General features: G+C 41.3%; 1 protein-coding gene across 1 annotated transcript in view; it reads left to right on the forward strand.

The window, feature by feature from the left end:
• PCSK6 (proprotein convertase subtilisin/kexin type 6) overlaps positions 1 to 21671 on the forward strand; it is an 86365-nt gene that overhangs the window by 13474 nt on the left and 51220 nt on the right. The window contains exons 2-6 of the mRNA XM_088136406.1: positions 951 to 1055; positions 12600 to 12710; positions 15253 to 15396; positions 16532 to 16608; positions 20151 to 20239. Coding sequence (XP_087992532.1) covers positions 951 to 1055; positions 12600 to 12710; positions 15253 to 15396; positions 16532 to 16608; positions 20151 to 20239 — 526 coding nt within the window. The remainder of the gene's footprint in view (positions 1 to 950; positions 1056 to 12599; positions 12711 to 15252; positions 15397 to 16531; positions 16609 to 20150; positions 20240 to 21671) is intronic.

A 21671-nucleotide genomic window follows, 5' to 3' on the forward strand; every position in this document is an offset into this window, starting at 1 on the left:
TTGCAGACCTTATGGTTGTGACCTTTGGCCTGATTTTGATCTTCCTTGCCTTTTTCCCATCCTTTGTATTTTTGGTCCAAAAAATTCAAAATATTTCAAGTTCCAGACGAGCTGTTCTGACCTTACAGATCACGTTCTGATGCTGCTCCAAGAAGTGTTTTGACTCCAAGATGAATGTTCCAAGCTGAAAGCAACATTGGCTTTTAGCTCAAAATACTGGGATGACATCAGAACACAGCCTATGAGATTGGAATAGTTGTTTTCAAATTGGAAACAGCTATAGTGAGCTCCAAATGGGGCATTTCCAGCTCAAAATGTTTTGCATTATAATGTGCAAAACATTGAGAATTTGAGAAGATTCAAGCTTGAAATGCGGTGTTCCAACTTCAAGACTGCTGTCCAACTTCACCAGACAGTGTTCCAATGCTGTGCCAGCCATTCTAGAATTGTTCCAAGCTCAAAACAGACCCCTTTCAAATTCAGTTTAGAACTGGAAACAATGCTATTTCAAGCTTGAAACATTTCTGGAACAGTTGGAATAGCACTGAAACACATCCAGTGAGGTCAGATCAGCTTGTTTTGAATTTGAAACAAGTGTTTGAAGCTCAAAATATTTTTCACACCCCTCATTTTGTAGAATTCAAAAGCTCCACAAATTCTTTTCTGTTGCCCCTATTGGGTACAACAAAAATATCATCCATCTATGGATTTTGCATTCATTCTCATGCACTAGCATAGTTGTGACTGTGTTTGTCCATGCTGTCTGGTAATTCTAGGAATTCTAGCATCAAGGGATCTGAAGATCATGAGGTGGAGGAAGGCTGATTTAAGACAACAGAAAAAAATCCATTTCAGTATTTTCTGCATCTCTGATTTACATGTAAGTTGAAGAAAATAAATACCTGAATTGGTTAGTTTCGTGACTTGTTTTTGCACATTGATTGTTACAGGTTGGGAGCTTGGAAGACTATTATCACTTCCATCACAGCAAGACGATTAAAAGATCAACGTTCAACAGCAGAGGTCCACACAACTTCCTCAGAATGGATCCAAAGGTACATGGGTCTGGTACCAATATCACCTACCATGAAGGCCATGACCAACGTGACTCCAGGTTCCAAAATGAAGGGAAGTCCACCAAGTAACAGAAAATCGGTGGAAGGCCAAATTATACTTGATGGGTCATGCCCTAATTTCATTTCCATGTATGCTATGTTCCTGATTTTTGTGTTGTGTGTTGTTGAAAGGTGTTGTAAAACGTACCTACTCTGTGGCTCTGCTTTTCTTAAACAAAAGGCAATGTATGAATCAATGTATGGGTGTGGTGGAACCAAAGATGGTTTGCAAGGATAGAAAAATACAGAGAGATATAGCCAATGCTATTGATGTAAGGCAGTTTTAGCTATTTTCCTTTCTTCCTTTTTCCTTTTTCCTTTTTCCTTTTTCCTTTTTCCTTTTTCCTTTTTCCCCTTCCCCTTCCCCTTCCCTTCCATGTATTTATCCTTTCCTTTCCTTTCCTTTCCTTTCCTTTCCTTTCCTTTCCTTTCCTTTCCTTTCCTTTCCTTTCCTTTCCTTTCCTTTCCTTTCCTTTCCTTTCCTTTCCTTTCCTTTCCTTTCCCTTCCCTTCCCTTCCCTTCCCTTCCCTTCCCTTCCCTTCCCTTCCCTTCCCTTCCCTTCCCTTCCCTTCCCTTCCCTTCCCTTCCCTTCCCTTCCCCTCCCTTCCCTTCCCTTCCCTTCCCTTCCTCCCCCTCTGCCTTTAATTTCTCTGAATTACTATTTCTGTATGTCTGCACTGTTTATAACCTTGCTTATCCTGAAAGGGAATACCACAGTGGGTATGTATGTATGTACAGCACATAAGCCAGATTTGGCTTAGCCAGAATAGGATGTGTTTGGTTTTTGTGTTAGCATGTTCAGTGAATGTAGTCATTTGTATAGTCTGTAAACCGAGGTTTATGGGTAACTGTGTGTAGCAAATCCAGTCACTTTTAGTTAATCCAGTAAATGGATGGGTAGGAAATCATGGTGCTGGATGAAAATGTGACTGCACCTGAAGCATAGGTGGTTCTGAGGTTTAATTAATTAAATAAATAGGCTGTGGCCATGCACAGAATAGCCATGGCTAATTATTTTTATCATCCATGCGAGGCAAAGGAGGCTTTATTTCAAGCTGCTATTCAGTCTCCAGCTAGGACTTCTCGTCAGCGTTTCTCCACCTTTTATTTTCTGTTGGCACTATCTGTCACTGAAGTGGGGAATATGTTGTCTCTCAGCTCTGCTCTTTCAGCTGAGAGCTTGGGAGAAAGCTTTAATAAGAGGGTGAATACTGCTTATTCCTTTCTTTCCACTAGCTGTCCTTTGCCACCCTTCTTATCTTCTCCCTCTGCATTTGAATGGATTCCTGTTTTGGAGGTAGTGGTCCAACCAACCATACAGTAGAAGAGGTTCCCACATACCAGCTCCCTGGCTAAATCTTCCCTCCCATGTTTCTACCTTTTTCTGTGTTATCTGCTTGGTGAATTGTCCTTTTTTCTCTTGCAGTTTCCCAGACAGACTGTCTAGTTCTTTATTGGGGGGGAAAAAACACCTTTCCTTGAATACCTCTTTGTGTCTTGGTTATCAGCCTGTACGTCTGCTTTCTTTATTTAGTCCAGGTTCTTGAGAGAGTTGCTGTGTCAAATTGATTCCTTATTTGCCTTCTAATGGGCTCCTTGATCCATGTCAATCAAACAGGCTATTCAGCTCAGAATGATATTCTGCTGACCAAGTCCCAACTCCTCACATTGGTGCTGGTTCTTTTGGCCCTGAATCAGCATTTGCTAGTCTTGTCCACCAACTAAGTTGCTGTCTAGGTTATGATCCTTGGGTACATTGGCTGAGTGCTGGTTTGATTCAAGTCTTAGGTCTTCTTCTGCAGTATTCCATGTTGGCTTACAATGCCAGGAATTTTCCCTTATTGCAGCTGTCCCTCAGGAATCAGTCCTGGCTGCCCAGATTTTCAGTAACACAGTTATCCAGATGAAACCATGGTCTGTCAGTCTTTTGTCATCCTTGATGATGATGCATTGTCAGCTGTGACAGAATATCTCAGGAGCATTTTGTCTTGGATGTCCTCAAGTTGCATATGGATAACACAAAAATTGTCTTTCCATCCTCTCTTGTGTTTCCCCCCGCTGCTTTCCAGGCTCCTGGATCATCCCAGTTCCCTCTGCCTATGGTCTTGGGGTCTTGACTGATAATCAGCTGACTGTGACACAAATTCTCTTGTGAGTTCATTAGAATCAGGAGAAGGGTGTTGATGGAAGGGACTATGGCTTTATTGGGACATGTTTTGATTGATTCATACTTAAGATTATTGCAGAGATCTCCTGGTAGGTGTCCCCAGTTCCTCTCTCTAGCCCTAATCCTAGTCCAGAACAGCCATTGGGACTGTTTTGGACCTTCCAGGCTATTCTCATATTTTGTTATATTGCAGGACTCTGTACTGGTTCCCTGTCCAAGCTGGTGCTTGTGTTTAATGCTGTTTGGTTACAGTCTCCCTTGATCTGTTGGCCCATATTTCTCCCTACAACCCTGTTTCTTTCTTATGTTCCTTTGGGCAGGGTCTTCTCTCTGTTCCTCATTCCAGGGTCACATTCTCCAAGGCTTCATGCTTTCAGGGACATTGTCCCATGACTGTGGGATCAACTCTCTCCTTATGGCTACTTTTGTGAAATTCTGATGACTTTTAAAAAGAGTTAAATAACTTTTTATTCGACTAGTATATTAGAATGGGGCCTAGTTATTTTATTCTGTTCTCATTAAGATTGGTAGTTTTCAGGTTAATGTTTGCTTTATATTAATTATGTATGTACGTGTGCTCTGCTGTTTCATGGGGTGTTCTTTTAATTATTTATGGCTGTTGAGTTTGATTTGTATTATAAATACTGGTTTTATAGGGTTGGCTGTTAAGTTACGAACTCATTTTATTGGACAGAATTGTATAACTATTGTGTTTTCTTTTGCTTTGTACTATACCTTGGTAAGGTATGTAATATTAATAATAAGTAGCTAGGGCACAAATAGCCAGCGATGATGATTTTTTTAACTAATAATCGCTAAAATTCTACATTTAGAGAGCCACTAAGTGATACTGGAACATTTCCCAAATTGACCTGCCAAAAAAGACTATTTAAAAGACTTCTTTAGGGCCATATGATAATTCTGGAATATTTCATATTTCTCTCATTGATGAACAGTTGTTTTTGTACTACTGTGGATTGAATTAAAAAGATGCTAATTAGGTCTAATTGTCTTTGAAGAAAGAGGGTTATGATGTGCTCTACTGGTTGAGTATTTTGTCCTTGGGGGATTTTTTGGCTAGTCTGTCATTCCTCTTTTGGATTGAATTGTACATCCCTTTATCTTTGCTGCAGGGCATTCCAACCTTGTGGTGGATTATTAACACAGAAGCAAACAGATAATATGTCCTTTTCCCTTTGATTTGCATGAAGATTTTGAAACACAAAAATCATTTATTCAGATTCTGCTTTGTCCAATAACGTTTGCCAATCACTTATTCTTGCCCCACTCTTCATTTTGGGAGGTTTCCAAGACACCTTTTTAATTCCAAGCTGTCCTTACTGGAATTCCTAAAAAAAAAGTAATAGACAGAAAGCAGGACAAATATTATGAACCCGGAAGGAGAAGAAAACATGGTTTCCTTTCTTCTCAGCGCACAGGCTCTATTTTTCTATTCTTTTTTTTTTCTCTCTCTCTCTCTTCAAAGTCATTGATGAAAGACACTAGGTTGAGTTCAACATCAACAATCTTCACAAGTGATCCATCTGTTCCTGTAAAGCTTGCATCAAAAGCTTTACCGGGGAGGAAGAGAGGAGGAGGATCCACTTGTGTTACAATGTTGGGCTTCTGCAAGATTATTGAAAATCTGGGCTGCTGTTTTTCAATCAGATGAAGATAAAGGGGGAAAAAGAGTTGAGGCAGAGTATAAATATTTCCTTGTCAATTGGCCAAGGATACAAATCATCTGGTTATAATTCTTTTTCTGGGGGTGGAGGGACAATTTGAAGATGCCAATTTTAGGAACTTGGTACTGTACTCAGCCCACGGCCTCTAATGGAAGACACTGTTCCCTAACCCAGAAACCAATTCACTTAGAGTTTAGCTACACATATTGTTTATTGTGCAGCTTGAACTATATGAGAGAATTTTAACAGTTCAAAACCAAGGGCAGGGAGGCATTTCACAGAGAGAGGGTCATGCACGGAGGACAGACTTAATCTCCATTCCCACCTTAACCCGTCCCCATATAATCGCAGCATGGAATAGAGTTGTACAGAATTAAAAATTTTAAAGCAAAACAGAATTTTGATGCTAGTGGATGTAGTCCCTGTCTGCAACACTAAAGCAGCTGTGTCCTTTGTGAGTTGTCCTCCATAGCTGCTACCGGCTTTGGTTCCAGGAGGAGATACATTTCATTTAAGGAGTTGCAGAAGGTGCTACATCCATGCCTCTAAATACTCTGACATGTGGACAGGCCTAATATGGAAGGGTCCCAATTTCTACCATAGTCACTGTTGAAAAGCTTCAGAAGCCCCATTACAGAGCTCTAGAAATGTTTTTTTTCTTGGTCGCATGGACGTGGACAACCTTTTTTGGTTGCAAGTGCCGTGCAGAATGTGGGTTGGAGGTTACATATGAGTGTCCACCTCCAAATTCTCACACACCTGTCTCACTTCCTTCTGCTGTCCCAGTGAACTTGGTTTGGGATTGGTGACTGGAAGGAGGAAGCAACGAGGCTTCCTTCTACTTCTTAGCAACCCATTGCAGATCAAGGGTTTCCTGCTTCCATTAACAGCAGGGAAACAATGATCATTTGGCTAGTAGGTAGATGGGTCTCCCCTGGGATTGCAGGCCATATTTTTGTAACCAAGGGCAAGTTGATATTTTTTTCTTTTTGATGACTTTGAGTCAATGTCGACTCCTGGCAACTGCCTGGACTAGTCCCTGCAGTTTTCTTGGCAAGCTTTTTCAGAAGTGGTTTGCCATGGCCACCTTCCTAGGACTGAGAGAGAGGGACTGCCCCAAGGCCACCCAGCTGGCTTCATGCTTAAGGTGGGACTAGAACTCATGGTCTCCCATTTTCTACCCTGGTACCTTAACCACTACACCAAACTGGCTCTGATTCTGGGCCATATCCTCTCCCTAAAGAACCTTTTATAGAAAACTCTGTGCTTACAGAAAAGGATATGTCTAATACTGCACACTGAAATAAACTCAGAGTATGTACACAAAACCTACTTTGTTGCTTGTATCCTTAATGCAAGTAGACAATGCAGCTTCACTTGTATTGCATTAAGGGGACTTAGACTGATCTCTGATAAAAACCCTTCCCAATCTTGCAGCTGACCCCAATCTATAAAAGTTCTCTGTCAACTTTTTACTCAGTGTACTTTTCAAAAGCTTAAATATTAAATATTAAATTGAAAAACTTCCATTCTGTAATTTGATCTTATTCAATAGCAAAAACAAAGGCAACTGTCTGAGTGTCCTATATCAATGGGAAGAAAAACATTGGGCTGTTAACTTTTCAGAGCAGTATTAGATTTCAAAGAAACACAAGACAGATTCCTAGTGTGAAAATGAAGAATTTCTGCAATAGAAAAGCAGGTGTTTAAATTGTTCTATAGCAATGCATACCACTAGTATTTACCTAACCATGCTGTCCAAAATTAGCATGGCAGCATTCAGGACTTGGCTTTATTGTGACTTCATAATCTAGGAGTACATTTTTAGTTTATTTTAGGAAGATGGATTACTCTTTGACTGTTCCATTTAATGTGTTTGTGTGAATATGCAAATGATGGTGGTGAAACCTTTACTTACACTGACAAGTAATGCCACCTGGAATTCAAATGGGAGAGAAAATACTGTGTGGTTCTTGAGAATTCTTATAAATAAGGGGTTTGGGAGGGGAGAATGAAAAGGTAAGTAAACTTTATGTCATCTAAATGAACGGATGCTTTTACAGCTGAGATTTTTTTTCCTAATGTATGCATGTTTTTATAGACATTTGCATTCCAAAGGCTTCCTGAAATTTGCCAGTGTAATTAGTAGATCAAGTGCCTTTTTGCTCATGTTTAGCAGATTGTCCTGTTCAATTTAACTCGAACTGCCTTGATGGGTGTGCAGTGTGTTCCTAGGAGGAAGAGCTGCAAAGCTGCCAAGCCACCTTTCCATTGTAATGCCTTCTGCATCGGCTGAAGTTCAGAAGAGGGGAGGATGGTGAAGTAAGAGATCCTATAAATGGGGAAATGGACTGCTTGCAAGCTCATCGTGCTGCTACACTTTAAAGAAAACCTGAATTTAAAATACAAATACCCAATAGCTGAATTAGAAATAAATCTGTTCAGCTCTGAAATGTAGCAATTCCAGGAGTTGCTGTCCATAGGACATTGCCAATTTGGGAAAGGGTAGGCTGGAGTGTTATTTTAGTTAATATTCCAAAGCAAATTGCCTAGGTAATTTTTATTCTCTTTTCACAAGTTGTTCATCTCTTGGCCTCTGTCATATCATTTAGACAGGATTAAAAATAGCCTGGCAATCAGCATCCAATTAACCACATGAGGGTTTCTGCACTTTTTTGGGGACATGATTGATTCTTAAAGGAAATAAATGCACTGAAATGTTGCTGATAAAAATGCCATAAGAAATGAAGAGGAAAAGCGCCTTTTGTCTACAAATTATGTGCGTAGTATGTATCCAAAGGCGGTATCTCTGTGCTTTAAGTAAGCAACCTGCAGCTTTCCAGATGTTGATGGATCGTGACTCCCATTAATCCTCTCTGTTGGCCATGGTGATTATGACTCATGGAAACTGGAGTTTGCCAACATCCTTCAAGTGAAAATGTTATTGTGGTTATTGACCAGAAATCCAACATAATAAATAAAACCTAATATATAATAAAACATTCAGTAATTTTCTTAGGCCAGCAAGATTACCTTTGCAGATAGTCGTGCTGACCCACGATGATGACATTCTCATGGCATAGCCATGTTGCTAAGTAGCAATATTGTGCTACTGAGTAAGTAACTTCTGGATTTCTGCCCACTCTAAAGTAGCTTATATAAAATTGTTCAGTATGACTGGGAAGATGTTAAAAAACGGGTGGCATAATTTTTGTATGTATTTGTTTGTTGTTCCAATTTCTATAGCTGCTTGTCTCATGGACATGACTCTGGGTGGTCCTACAATAATACTAAAGCCATTTTGACTGGAGTAAGCCATTGCCTTAAATCAGAATAAAAGGAGCAACCTAAAAATCATGCTCTATGGATTCAGTTATACCTGATCCACACAGGCATTGCCTTTGTGATCCTGGAATTTTTTGGAATCTGCCCTCCAGCATGGCTGAAGGGAAAGCATGAAAGCCAGTGTGGAAAAAGTCCCAATTCTTATTGGCGTGTATGGATTTGCCACACTCTGAATGATCACACATTGCTGATGTTTCCTCTTCGAGTTTTAATTCTTTATCATGGTGGCCCATTATGTATGCTATGATTAGCCCCATCCTGATGTTCATCAAGATGATGAAAATTAAAAGAATAAAATGACAATATGCCCACTCTAAAGTAGCTTATATAAAATTCAATCCAGGGAAAGAAATGTGCAGGTATAAATGCTGTCATTCTAATCCAGTTTGGGTTGTTCAGATTTACATAACCAGACTAGAAGAATGTATTTGACTGGTGTGGAACATATAACAACATTGGTATCAGGGCATCTTCTTTCCCACTTAACTTGTGGGGAAACCTCAAGGAAGCTCTCCAAAGATGACCTAATGGTCCATATGACGTTGAGAAGAAGTGATGTTCTCCCAAACCATTCAGAGTTTTGAAGATCCACACCAACACTTTAAATGCACTTAAAAGCTGTTGTAGATGACAGCCTTGTATGATTATGTCAGCCACCCAGTCCCAATTTGTATCTTTGCACTTGTCTTCTGCACTCACTGATGTTTCTGAAACTGGGTTGTAGCCACAGGTACCATGCATTGTAATAATTTAACTGAGATGGTGCCAATGTCCCCCCCCCCCAAAGCAAATTTCTCTGTGGGCAGTTTAGCAACGGTTTAACAGAATACGTTATCACAGTTTGGATAATTAACTCTAAATCTCTGACCAAATAAAGTTGCAGCTGATACAATGTCAGGCTCTTTGACATCTGCCTGACACCAAAAATAACACCTTTTCCAAGCATGATTCTCACAGAGTCTCTAGCAAGATTTTTTTTAAAGAAAAGAGGAGGGATGGGGTTACAAGAATGCCAGCAGCTGAACTATTTCCATCTACAACTATTGTGGTCCAAAGGCGAGACTGGAGTCTTCTTCATTAACTTTCTGTGAACTGGCAAACTGATGACGAAGGAGCTTGCAACTAGTTGAATCCTTATCAATCTGGGGACCAAATCTTTCATGCAACTGCCTGAGTTGATTAATGGTGTTCCTTGCCACTTTCATCTTCTCAGGAGTGAGTTTTAGTTTTATGGCCCTCATCTAGTCCATTGTTCAGGCATCAGTTCAGGATATCGACTATCACATGTTGTGGAGATCAAACAAAGGTCATCTGCACATTGATATCTCAACCTACATTCCTGGATAACTTCTCTTAGCAGTTTCTTAATTCTTATTTTGATTTGGATTGTCTTAAGATGTCTTCTCCAACGTTGTGCCCACCAGCACTGTTGGGATAGCATTCTGAGCCTTTAGATATACTGGCTAGGAATTCAGGATGTTAGTTTAGGAAAAGTTCCTCTTAAACTCAACACTTGCAAAAGATGCAGAATCTGATGAGGAGGAACTCCAAACTTTCATGCTGTAGAAATCCATGCTGAAAACATTTTTATTCACCTTGACATTTGATATCTCACAATGGTACTATTCTCTGATTTATGGCCCCTGTTATATTTTTACCTCTAGCTTTATTTTATTTTCAATGTTGTGTTGAAGGTGCTCCAACATAACACAACACCTGGAAAAGGAGGCTATGAGTGATAATATATAAATATTTTAGATAAATAAATCCATGGTGCACAGTGGAAGACAACAGAATTGGAAAATTACTTATGTCTGGAGAATGATTAAATTTATTTGCTTTCAATTAATTGTAACAGAAATCAACTACTTTTTAGAGTCTGCCTTGAGATACCAGTTGAAAGCTGGGTGTAAAAACCGAGGAAAAGATGTGAACTCCTGGAATAAATCGCTAAAAATACTACAGGGAACTCTTCTTCATCAGGAAAGAACACTGATAGACCATGATATATCAGGTGGTTCTTCTGGACTCCTAGAAAGGCTTCTTTGATAAGCTGATTTGCCCATATAACTAAGGGCAACCATGTTGTTCTATGGCTGTGTCTTTAGTAGGCGGTGTTTTGCCTTTACCTAGCTTTGAACAAACTCATTTTGTCTCTCCACTTCTGGCCAGCTTGATAGAAGCTGTGTAGCAAGGCATTCATCTGGACCAGCTCTTCTCAACCTCGGTGGCTTCAGTGCCAGCCATGGTGGCTGGGGAATTCTGGAAGCTGCTACCCGCATCTCAAGAAGGGTCATCTAGATGAAGAGATTATTATAAAAAAAAACCTGCCCTACTTTTATTAGGCCCCCCCATCATAAACCACACTAGATGAAAGCAAGACCATTTGAGACAAACAGCCCAAGCAAGGGATTTTAATATCTTTAAGGTTCTGAGGCTAGATGTTTGATGATCCTCTAGAACAATTACTCAGGAATCAGTTGAGCACATATTAAACATCTGGTGATGTTCTGCAGCAGTTGCTAAACATGCAGCATTTGAAAAGGTCACAGTTGTCATTTCCCCCCCTAAGAATTCCTATTTATTACTATCAAAATGTGAGTCTAAACTATGTATAAGACTCATTTTCTGAGAGTCCATTATAGATTCCCTGCATTCCTTTGGGGATTCTACTTACCTTGGAGCTTAATCCCAGATTTTATGGTTGTTTTCTCTGAAGCTGGGGAGGAAAAGGGGGAAAAAACACACCCATTTCCTTTCTCCACTTGTGTGGTGAAGATCACATCATTTCCAAGTTTTATTATCATCCTTGTATGTATATAACGGATAAACAATATTTAGCCTCCCGTTTTCAATGTGCAGGAGATTTATCATTTGATTTATCTTGTTAGTGTGTGAACAGGACTCTCCAGCTGCAGAACAGCTGTTGTAGCAAAGCTGCACAGCAAGAGCTAGAAGCGTTATCTCTGACTTTGATCAAAAGGGATTGAAATTATTTTAACAGGGAAACTGTATTTTGTTGTGACATTTATTTGAGCTGTCATTGTTGTTCGGTCTCAGGCATACTAATCACTAAAAATTAGTAATTTTTTAATGGTTGTACGCCGTCCAGAGTCACCTTGTGTGAGATGGGCGGCTATATGAATATGATAAATCAATAAATAAATTGTGTTTCTTTTTTCTGAAATGTGTTGGATGTTAGAAATTAAGACCTATATAAGAGAAAGAGAGCCAGGTGTAGTGGTTAAGGCACCAGGCTAGAAACCAGGAGTCTGTGAATTCTAATCCTGCCTAAAGCACAAAACAGCTGGGTGACTTTTGGGCAGTCGCGCTCTCTCAGCCCTAGGAAGGAGGAGGCCAGGGCCAACCACTTCTGAAAATCTTGCCAAGAAAACTGCAGGGACTTGTCCAGGCAGTTGCCAGGAGTCAAGACTGACTCTAAGGTAGAAAGAAGGGAGGTGGGAAAAAGGGAACAGAAGGCAGACCGTTGCTTAGAAAAATGATAGAAATGTTCACAGCTTCAACACTTTTCATGAGATAAACCATCTCACTATCTGAAGGCATTATTTGGAGGGGAAATTAAGCACCGGGCCTGTGCAACACGTTGGATTTGAAGGAAAAAACGGTGCTTGAAAGCACCAGCAAGCATCCCCGTCACATTTGTTGGTAGTTCCTTATAACTGCTGCACCTTTTCCCAGCTGCAGTGTGATCCTGGGAAAAGATGTTTTTGGTTTAAGGAGTTGCCATCCGGTGCCGTGGAAGTGCCTGCTTGTACTTCCAAACCCCCAAGTGTCCTGGTGTAGCCTACAGCACAGTTTCCCCTCTGAATCTGAAATGCTACCCCGTCCTCTTAAACATCTTGGTTGTAACCCCCTACCTACTACCTAGGAGGGACTCCCATAGAGTATTTCTAAAGCAGAGCTGTGAACTGCAGAAAAGGAACCATGCGAGGAAGAGAGTTATGAGGACAAGAACCTTGTCTGGTGGCCCCTTGTTTCTTGGATCCTTATCTCAAGAATCCCACCAATTCTTTTCCTCTTTCTCCTTTTTAAGATCTAGCTACTGCTGATGATTTGGGAAATTGCTTTTCCTGATTAATGAGATTCACTTTGATCTTTTAAGGCTGGGCCTCTGTTGTTATTTAATTATCTTAGGGGAGAGCCACTGAGGAGGTATCTGATGAGCCAAAAGCCAAACATGAGATGTCAAATATCCTGTTCTGAGGAAGCAGCTGTTTAAAAGCGAAAGCAAATGGGACTGATGCAGCTTTTTTGATCATTTTTTAGGTAAAATGGATGCAGCAGCAAGAAGTTAAACGAAGAGTCAAAAGGCGAGTTCGAAGCAACCACCGTTTCGTTTCGTTCAATGACCCGTTCTGGCCTGAAATGTGGTACATGGTAACTATACACTTGTGTGTGTGAATGGCAGTAATTGCCATAGGGAAGCTTAAGGCGCCCTAATCTTGGAACGATGTCATAAGGAAGTCTTTATTCTTTTAACTAAATTGCATTGTCCTTTTCTCTGTTTTGTTTTGCTTTGTTTTATGTTGTTCTCCTTTGTTTGCTTCTCATGCATAAATTTCAATTGGCAAGTCTTGATGGCGCTTTTATTGCTCTTATTGTATTTGAGCCTGCTTTAATGGGTTATTTTAGTGTTGCAGCTACTTTGCTGGTCATTGACAACAGAATAATAATACTAATCATGGTGTGTGTGCTCAAGTAAATGCAGATGTGCAATAACATTAATTGCTGGGTAAGAGAGGCTTAAATCCCTCTTTTGTATGATGAACTGCAAGTTTTCCCACAGTGATTTCAGCTCTCAGGTGAATCATAATAGCTTTGTGGGATGCTAGAAGAATCATGCCACAGGGCACATGCTCTGTTGTTTCTGCGTGTCCAGAGTCACAGGGTCATTGTCTCTCTGGGTGAGGAATCTTCCTGTATCGGTCTTCAAGGGCAGCTGAGGGGAGGGTATGACATCATGCTGGAGTAAAGGCCCTCTGATGTTTAGGTACTTTGAGTTTAGTTAAGTATGCCATAGGAGAGGCAGAGTACCTGTTGGATTCACTGGCAATAAAGGTTGGGGTCCTGGCTAGATCCAATTGGCACTCTGTGTCTACTACATGCTGTTTAATGAGTGATTTGGCCCGATCATATCCCATGCTGAGTAGAAGACCTGGAGAGAAGCCCTAGGATGAGATTTTAGTTGCCACTGCCTGTTTCCATATGGAAAGTCATCTCTCATAGTTAATGGGGCAAGGCCAGGGGGAAAAAAGGACTGTCTGAGCCAATAGTTGAGTATGGTCACCCATACTCTAGCCTCCACTTTCACGAGGCCTGTCTCTAGTCTCAGGGTGGCATTAGAAACACGTTTTGGGACTTGAAGGGCCGATTGTAGAAATTTGGATTGTACAAGTTCTAATGGTGCAAAATTGGAGAAGGGCCCAGCTGGGCACTATTGGCTTGGCTTCAAATAATTTGAGAGCTGCAGGTATATAGTGGCCACCTTTTGTATTAAGTACCATATATAGTATCAGTCTACCATGAATCTTTTCTAATTCATTGTCCATAAGTCCCAGAGGGTTTCCTTCTCTCTGGTTTCTACCCACCCTTAAATAGCAAGAGAACCTGGAGGGAGGCTCTGAAAATTATGCAACACACAGGCAGACTGATACAAAAGCAGACATTCATTCAATTTCTTGAGCCCCAAGCTGTGCAGGACTTTGCTGGTGAAAACCATTTAGAAATGGTCGGAGTGTTCCTGAAATTCTTTAAATAACAGAAAAATGTGTTCTCAGTGATTTGCTTGGTTAGTAACTAAAGCTGAGCTGCTGTAGTTTTGAGCAGACTGCAACTCCTGGAGAGTCTTCAAGGGAAGTTTCACATCTAATGCATTACAGTAGTTGGGCCAGCCAGTTGCCAGAAAAGGAAGATAGTTGTGGCCAAGCTTTTTCTGTCTAGTTCAGGTTGCAGTTACCTCATCAACTTAAATCCACAAAAAGGATTTGGGTCTGAAGTGAGAAAGCTAGATCTTGGAAACTGAACACACTGTGGCTCATTCAACAACCACTGTCTGAACCTGGCCAATATCTGAAGTAATGCAGTAATTCTTTAATAAACAAGAGAATGGCTATTTAATATTTACAAAGCGGGTGTTCCTATAACACACCAAAGGATCAATTAGGAAAGTTTAACTTCTACTGAACTTCTGGTATCTCCATTCTACATATAGAAGCCAACCAGGTTGGCTGTTATTTCCCCATCCCCAATGGGATATAGGTAATCCTCACTTAATCCCCACAATAGGGACCAGAAAATTGGTTGTTAAGTGAGTCATCATATGACCGCACCCGATTTTATTATTTTTTTTGTGGCAGTCGTTAAGCAAATCATGCGGTTATTAAGCAAATCATGCGGCTCCCCACTGATTTTGCTTGCTGGAAGCTGGCTGGGAAGGTTGCAAATGGCAATCACATGCCACCAGGATGCTGCAACCATCATAAGTGCAAGCTGGTTGCCAAGCACTCAGATTGTGATCACATGACCATGGGGATGCTGTAATGGTTATAAGGGTGAGGACTGGTCATAAGTAACTTTTTTCAGCATTGTCATAACTTCAGATGGTCGCTAAATGAATGGTTGTTAAGCAAGGACTACCTACATAGTTTTTTATCACAGGCCGAGTGCAACAACCTAATTTAGGGTGGGTGTGGCACCCACAAATCTCTCCAAGAAATGGGAAGGGCAGAGGGCTTGAGAGGAACAGCTGAGTGGGCAGAATTGCTTCTACTGCCTGGGGCAGTGGCTTCCTCTACCTAATGCAGGGCTGGTCCTAGCATCTGCAAACTCAGAGTAGCTACTGGAAGCACATCTTGCTGACTTGGGTGTGGCAGAATGGAAAGGAAAGCAATGGCTCACTCATTACTGTCTTTGTTCTCAGCACTGTGAAGACAACAACAGTGAATGCAGGTCCGAAATGAACATTCTGGGAGCCTGGCAGAGGGGATACACTGGCAAGGGTGTTGTAGTAACTATCCTTGATGATGGCATAGAGAAGAACCATCCTGATCTTGTACAAAACTATGTAAGTAGAGGCGGGAGCTCTTTGGCACTTGTCTTCTGGCCATAGTCTACTTGTACAACATAAGAAAAAGAAGCAGGGAAGTCTGAACTCTTTGCTATGACTTCAGCTGCCTTTGCAGTATCTCAGCAGAAAAATAGAGGCAGTTATTCCAGTAGTCTGCATAACAGAAGGAGAAATGGAGTCGGGTCTCACCCTGGACCCTGCAAAGTGTCCATACGTACCTTTTGCAACTTGTTCCCTTGGGGTGTCTGTACCTGTTCCCATCCCAGAGGGGTGGGAGAAGAGTTGCTTTAAGAGGTATCTGAATTTGGAGTTTTGCCCCCTTTCCTTCTCCATCTTTTTTTCTTGGATGTTGTGTAGAGCAGGGTTCCTCAGCCTTGGCAACTTGAAGACGTGTGGGCTTCAACTCCCAGAATCCCCCAGCCAGCCTTCAAGTTGCCAAGGTTGAGGAACCCTGGTGTAGAGGGATGCCATCTTTGGATTCAGAGCAGGCAAAAGTGCTTCGGATCTGATGCGGATCCCCTCTCTGTACTCTTTCTGAGTTAAGGAGATGGCAACAGGATAGCAATACAAGACATGTCCTCTTGTTACCTCTGTCATGGCTCTTAAACAAGTATTTTCCTGAGCTTGTACAGCTGCAAGGCACCATTCTTTTAGGGAGCTGATGACAGGCCTAGAGAGGGTGTCCACACTAGCCCCAAAGTGCCTTAATCTGCTTTTGATCCCAACACTACCTGCCTCCTGTGTTGTTCTTTTAGCTTGGAGATCTGACAGCAGTGAACCTCTCTGAGAGCCTCTTTCAGCTAAAGGGATTGGTTTTCTTTTTACAACATGCTTTGAACAAGTAAATAAGCAAGCCAAGGCTTGCTTGCTCGAGAATGAGTCCTGTTGAACACAGTGAAACTTACTTTTAAGAAATCCAGTGTAGGCTTGCACTGTAAACCAGCAATGAATTGCTCAGAGCCACCTGATGGTCTGAACAGGCCTCAGTGCAGAGATGAGAATCCCAGATAAATCTTCTGAGATCTTTGGAGGAACAGCAAGGTTATACATGGAATGAAATTTTTCAGTCCTGAGGTTTTGCACATCTTGTTTCTGATTATTTGTTTTTCAGTTGTTATTTTTTTTCCCTTAGGACCCTCGTGCAAGCTATGATGTCAATGGAAACGATGAAGATCCAACTCCGCGCTATGATCCAAGCAATGAAAATAAGTGTGTTCAGTTTTCTCCCCTCCCCTACCACTTCCCGTTAAGAATGGAATTGTGCTGCATTTTACTGTTTTACCCCTGTTTTTGCCGTTTGCTAGTGAATCATTTGCCGTATCTCCCTGAAATACAGCTGGCTACTATGTCCCTACTATGCTTTCTGCAGAAATAACCTGTACTCAAAAGCCTCATTCAAAGGAGAGTTTTATGTTTAAAAGGAAAATTCCAAATTTGGCTAAGGGATGGGCGGTTGGGAGAATGCAAAGCAGATAATCTTACATCTGTTTTGCACATCACAGCCATGTGGCCCAGTGCTGTTTGCTGAGCTGAAAGTTTTAGCTAATTTGGGATTTTTACAAGGGCCTGGGGCGCGGGGCGGGGGGGATGGAGAGGAGGGAAATCAACCAGTTTCAGGTTTCCACTACTTTTTCTAGCGAGGCTCATTAGCTTTTAACAGCTGTGAATTGAGCAAGGTATTTCTTTGTTCTTCTCTCACTTATTACAGCTTTTGTGTGTTCAACAGTTGCACTAAAGTTCTGTTACTCTGTTACCAGAAAAATGTGGTGGCCCTACAGTGTGTTAGGGAACCAGTTCAGATATGATCTAGCATTGATCATGCTGGTTATGCTGTCTATGGGCTCAGTGCTTTGCAAAGAAGAAAGAACACAGTTTAGCCCTTAAGGGGCTTGCAGTCTGAAAGTAAGCACAAGAAAAAAGACAGTGGAAGGAACAGAGGCAAAGGGGCATACAGGTAGTCCTCATTTAGCAACCATTCACAGTTACGATGTTGATGAAAAGTAACTTTACAACTAGTCCTCGCATTTATGACCTTTGCAGGTCTGTAAAGTAAAGGAAAGCTAAAGTAAGATCATAAGCACAGTCACGGTTTCAGTTAGTGACCACTTTGCTTAATGACCAAGCAACCAGTCCCAATTGTGGTTGCTAATCAAGGACTATCTATAAAACACTGCATCACAAACAAGTCAAATTTTAGCCTTCTGTGTTATTACAAACTCAGCCCACATGGTTGGTTAGAGTTCAGTGCAGACCCAGAAAATTGAGGGAATTGTGTATCATATGGTTAGTTTAATTCTGGGTAAGCATGCCAAGCAAATGAAGCCAACATCATTCAGGTTATGCATGTTTACTTGAACGTTCATGGGCTTTAGGATTTCTGGAATTTTTCTGAAGGTATCACAGAAATGCTAAGTTTGGAAGAGGGATTTACACTGAGAGATGGCATCTCCTGGATGTTTTGAGTGGGAATTTCAAAGCATAAACCCAAAGGCAAAGGAGGGGTTGGGTGAAGGAAGGTCTTAGGGAAAGGTGCATCAAGATAGATGAGTAGGGGAAGAGGGCAAGGGTAATATGGCTAACAAGGCTTTGAAGTTAAGGAGATGCTTGCAGAAGATCCAGGCATAACTAGGAAAGGGCCATAGGATTTTAGGAACAGCATGATGTCATTACAGCAATGAAACTTTGCTTTGAAATATTTAAAAAGTTTGTTTTTTCCCCCAATGGTGGGAGTGGCGTACAGGACTTAAGACCATGCAAGAACTCAGATCAAAGCAGGGAACCTGAAGAGCTAGTAAAGCAAGGGTACCTAAAGAGTCCCAAACTTTCTGGTAAGGCAGATGTGCAAGCTTCCTTTCAAGCAGGAATGCACACACAGGTGTAGAACTTTTGGCATCAGTGGGCACATTTAGAATGCTCAGTATGAGTTGTGGGTGCTAATGCAAAATGGGTTTTGGGGAAGGGCTTGCCCATATATAAAATAGCTGCTCTATGGGCCATAGCCAGCTACAGAATACCTATTTAGCAGTTGAGTATCTGCTCCTCTCCTGCAAGATGCTTCCTCCTACTCTTGTGTTTTGTCCTTTTCCAGAGAAGGGGACATAGTTCCAAGGTAAACCTCTGGTTGTAATCAACCCATCACCTTTATAAAGAAAGTTTACAAGGATCATTTAAAATGTTATTTATTTTGCAACATGCTAGCTCACAATTTTTTTTTTAAATGTTTAAAATATTAAAAATTCTGGTGGGCCCTCAGCTGCTCCTGAATGTCTGCATTCAATCCTTCTCTCTCTGCTTAGCATTTCTATTTCTTAAGAGCAATTCTGGAGGTGGATCAGCCATTGGAACGATAGTTTTCTGTCAGGGCATCCAGCCAAACCATAGTTAAGCTTCATTAACCATAGTTTGACATGCTATCAGAAATAAGATGTTACAGTTGCTTAATAAAGTGTAGAGCGGCAATTCCCTAGGCCTAGTTCTTTTTTTGGGGGGGGGGGGTTATTTGTGCTGAATTCTGCAGCTGTTTGGCTGCCATGCAAATGTATTCTCCAGACTTGCAGGACTTTATCTTGGTATGTAAGCTCTATTTCTAATATCAGCTTTTCCTTTAATGATAGTAATCCTCTGAGCACTTCATTAATTGAGGGGATTAATTATCAAAAACTTTTAGGCACTTTTGAAACTTTTCAGAGCACAGGCTGCTGTAGAGGCATTCCACTTTAATCAGAACCAGAAGGCAGAAACGTAACGCAGTAATTCCCTGGACGCGCTTGTCCTTGATTTGCATAGAATGCCTTTGCCCATCAGAAATGTACCTTAACTCTAGCATTATTTATAATACATGCTGCAGTAATGAAAAACAGCTCTGAGTCACCATCCAGAATGGCTGGGTTTACACAGCACCCAGAACCATAAGCTAGCTAAACGTTTTAGCATAGCAAACCGTGAGAGCCCCAGCGTGCATACTTAGTGTTATATGAACCAAACCAATTGAGTGAAGCTGGCAAACCGCGGCAAGGGGATTTGACAAACATGGCAATTGAAAACTAGTTTCCCTGGACCCCTAACTCTCTGCCTTGACTGGATTACTTGAAAAGTCAGGATCATAGGATGGATTTTCCCTGCACGTACGGAACACAGAAGTAAATACATAATTCCCTGCACTTAAAAAGGGAAATATTGAAAGGCCTAGGCTAGCTTTGGTGTTGTCTTGGAATGTCTATATGCATGGAATTGAACTTTGCATTACATATTTAGGAGCGTTTCAGTGGGTGGAGTGTTACAGTCTGGAACTAGATGTGTGTCAGATGCGTTATTAATACCTGGCATTGCAAAGTGAATGATGAGGCCCAGAAAGATGATTCCAGGCTTCTTTTTAAGAACGGGAGATGCGCTTTTAGCCCTAGGACCTGTCTTTAGCATGCCTTGAAAGAGCATGGCCCCAGTGCTACAGAGATGAAGTGCCTCTGTCTGAACAACAGGCTACGCCTTCTGCGTTCCACCATCCCAAATAAAGCTTGCAGGGAGGAACTAAGAGGAGAAAAACTACTATGATGATAACTTCTAAGAGTTGTCTTATAAGGAGGAATGGCTATCAAACCAGAAAACAGTCCTAGTTTATTGCCTTAGTGAGATCCAGGCCTTAAGCCAGGTCTCTCTGGCTGAATTCTGCATTGGTCTCTCTCTGGTATCCGCTCCAATTCTTGTAAGGTTTCTACTGAATTCTAAAACCTTTGTGTGAATTCTCTTCCTAGGCATGGCACCCGCTGTGCTGGAGAAGTGGCCGCATCAGCAAACAACTCCAACTGCATTGTGGGAATTGCATACAATGCAAGAATTGGGGGTAAGGAAGAACGTTCTTCTAATATTCAACCCAGAGGTGCATTTTTTGTCAGCAGCTGATCTTTGTGGAAGACTGTTTTAAGAAAGCAGTTCCTAATGCAGTGTTTCAAGGACCCCCATTACTCTATATTTGTCTCACCATCTACCTCTTTCATTCTTAGTCTCGTCACTTCGGGATTCCAGAAACCAAATTTGGCTCAATGGATGCCATTTGTAACCTCTGCTATATATCTTTTACTGTTTTTGCTAAACCAACTTGGAAATATAAATATAGGAATGTCCAGTATTTTTTTTTCTGTCTATGCCTCCTCTTCCCTTCCAATTTTATAATGCACTAGACAATTTCTTCTGCTTTCTCTGAAGTATAAATTTTATTTAAGGGAATGCAGTTCCTATGGTGAACTTACTGGCGAGGGGATAGTGCTGGGTGGGGTAGCCTACACAGAGGTGAGGTGCCAGTCTAGGGAGAAAGAAAGCTTCAATTTGTTTCACATGCATGTCCCTTTAGCCCTTAGAAAGGAGCACTATTATCGCTGTTTTATATACTGAGTCAAATCCATGCTTAAACACACAGGTCTAATATCAAATATTTAGCTTGGCTCTCATTCACAAAATCTTACAAAGTGCAGTTGATGTCAGAGTCCCTCCAGAGAATAGGACTACTGCTTAGAAAGTATTTCATGATTGTATACAGGATATATCAGGCAGCTGATGGGCTCTGAGTGGGTGGGAGAAATGGTAAGGAATTATATCCAATCGTATTTCAAAGGCTTCACCTCCTTTTACTGCACAGCCCCCATGAAGAGAAGTCTTCTGCTGCTTTTTCTCGCTGGTCCTCATCCTGTCCGTTGGAGACAGTAGCATGTTTACATTCTCTGCGTTCCTGTTCTCTGTCTAGATAATTCCACAAGTTAGTCTGGGATTTTCTTGCCACTAAGGGAGGCCTGATGCTTGGAGCAAGTAACACATGAATTGGCCCTGTGTTCTTGTTCTTGAAAGTTTTAGTTCTCTGTTGGACAGATTAATAGGCTTTACAGTGTCCCTGGTGATAACCAAGGCTCCTCTGCCCTCTTGAATATAAAGTATTTGTGCACTGCCATTCAGAACTTGCTTGCTTTTAGATGTCTTTACAAAAACTGAAAACTATTTTATTTCAGGTCTGTCAAATTTCACCCTGACCTTCAGTTCCCCTCTTCCACTCAGATTGAAACTCAGGAGGTGCAGGTTGGAGGTGTGCTAGCAAGGAAGTTCCCTCCCAGCCATTGTTTAAAGCTGTTGCAGTTGAATAACTTTTGCCTGTCTAATCCTCTTGTTCTATAACCTGCTGTCAGAAGATTGGCTGCAAGATGATGGCAGAGTCATGGTGGGGAATATAGAAATAACCCCTGAAGCATATTTGCAAAGGAATGGAGAAACCAAATGGGAAAAGCACA

Source organism: Python bivittatus, unplaced genomic scaffold, assembly GCF_059951505.1.
Source record: "Python bivittatus isolate LINGU-HERP-01145 unplaced genomic scaffold, Pbiv_v1 ctg000140_np1212, whole genome shotgun sequence".
In the NCBI taxonomy this organism is placed as follows: domain Eukaryota; kingdom Metazoa; phylum Chordata; class Lepidosauria; order Squamata; family Pythonidae; genus Python; species Python bivittatus.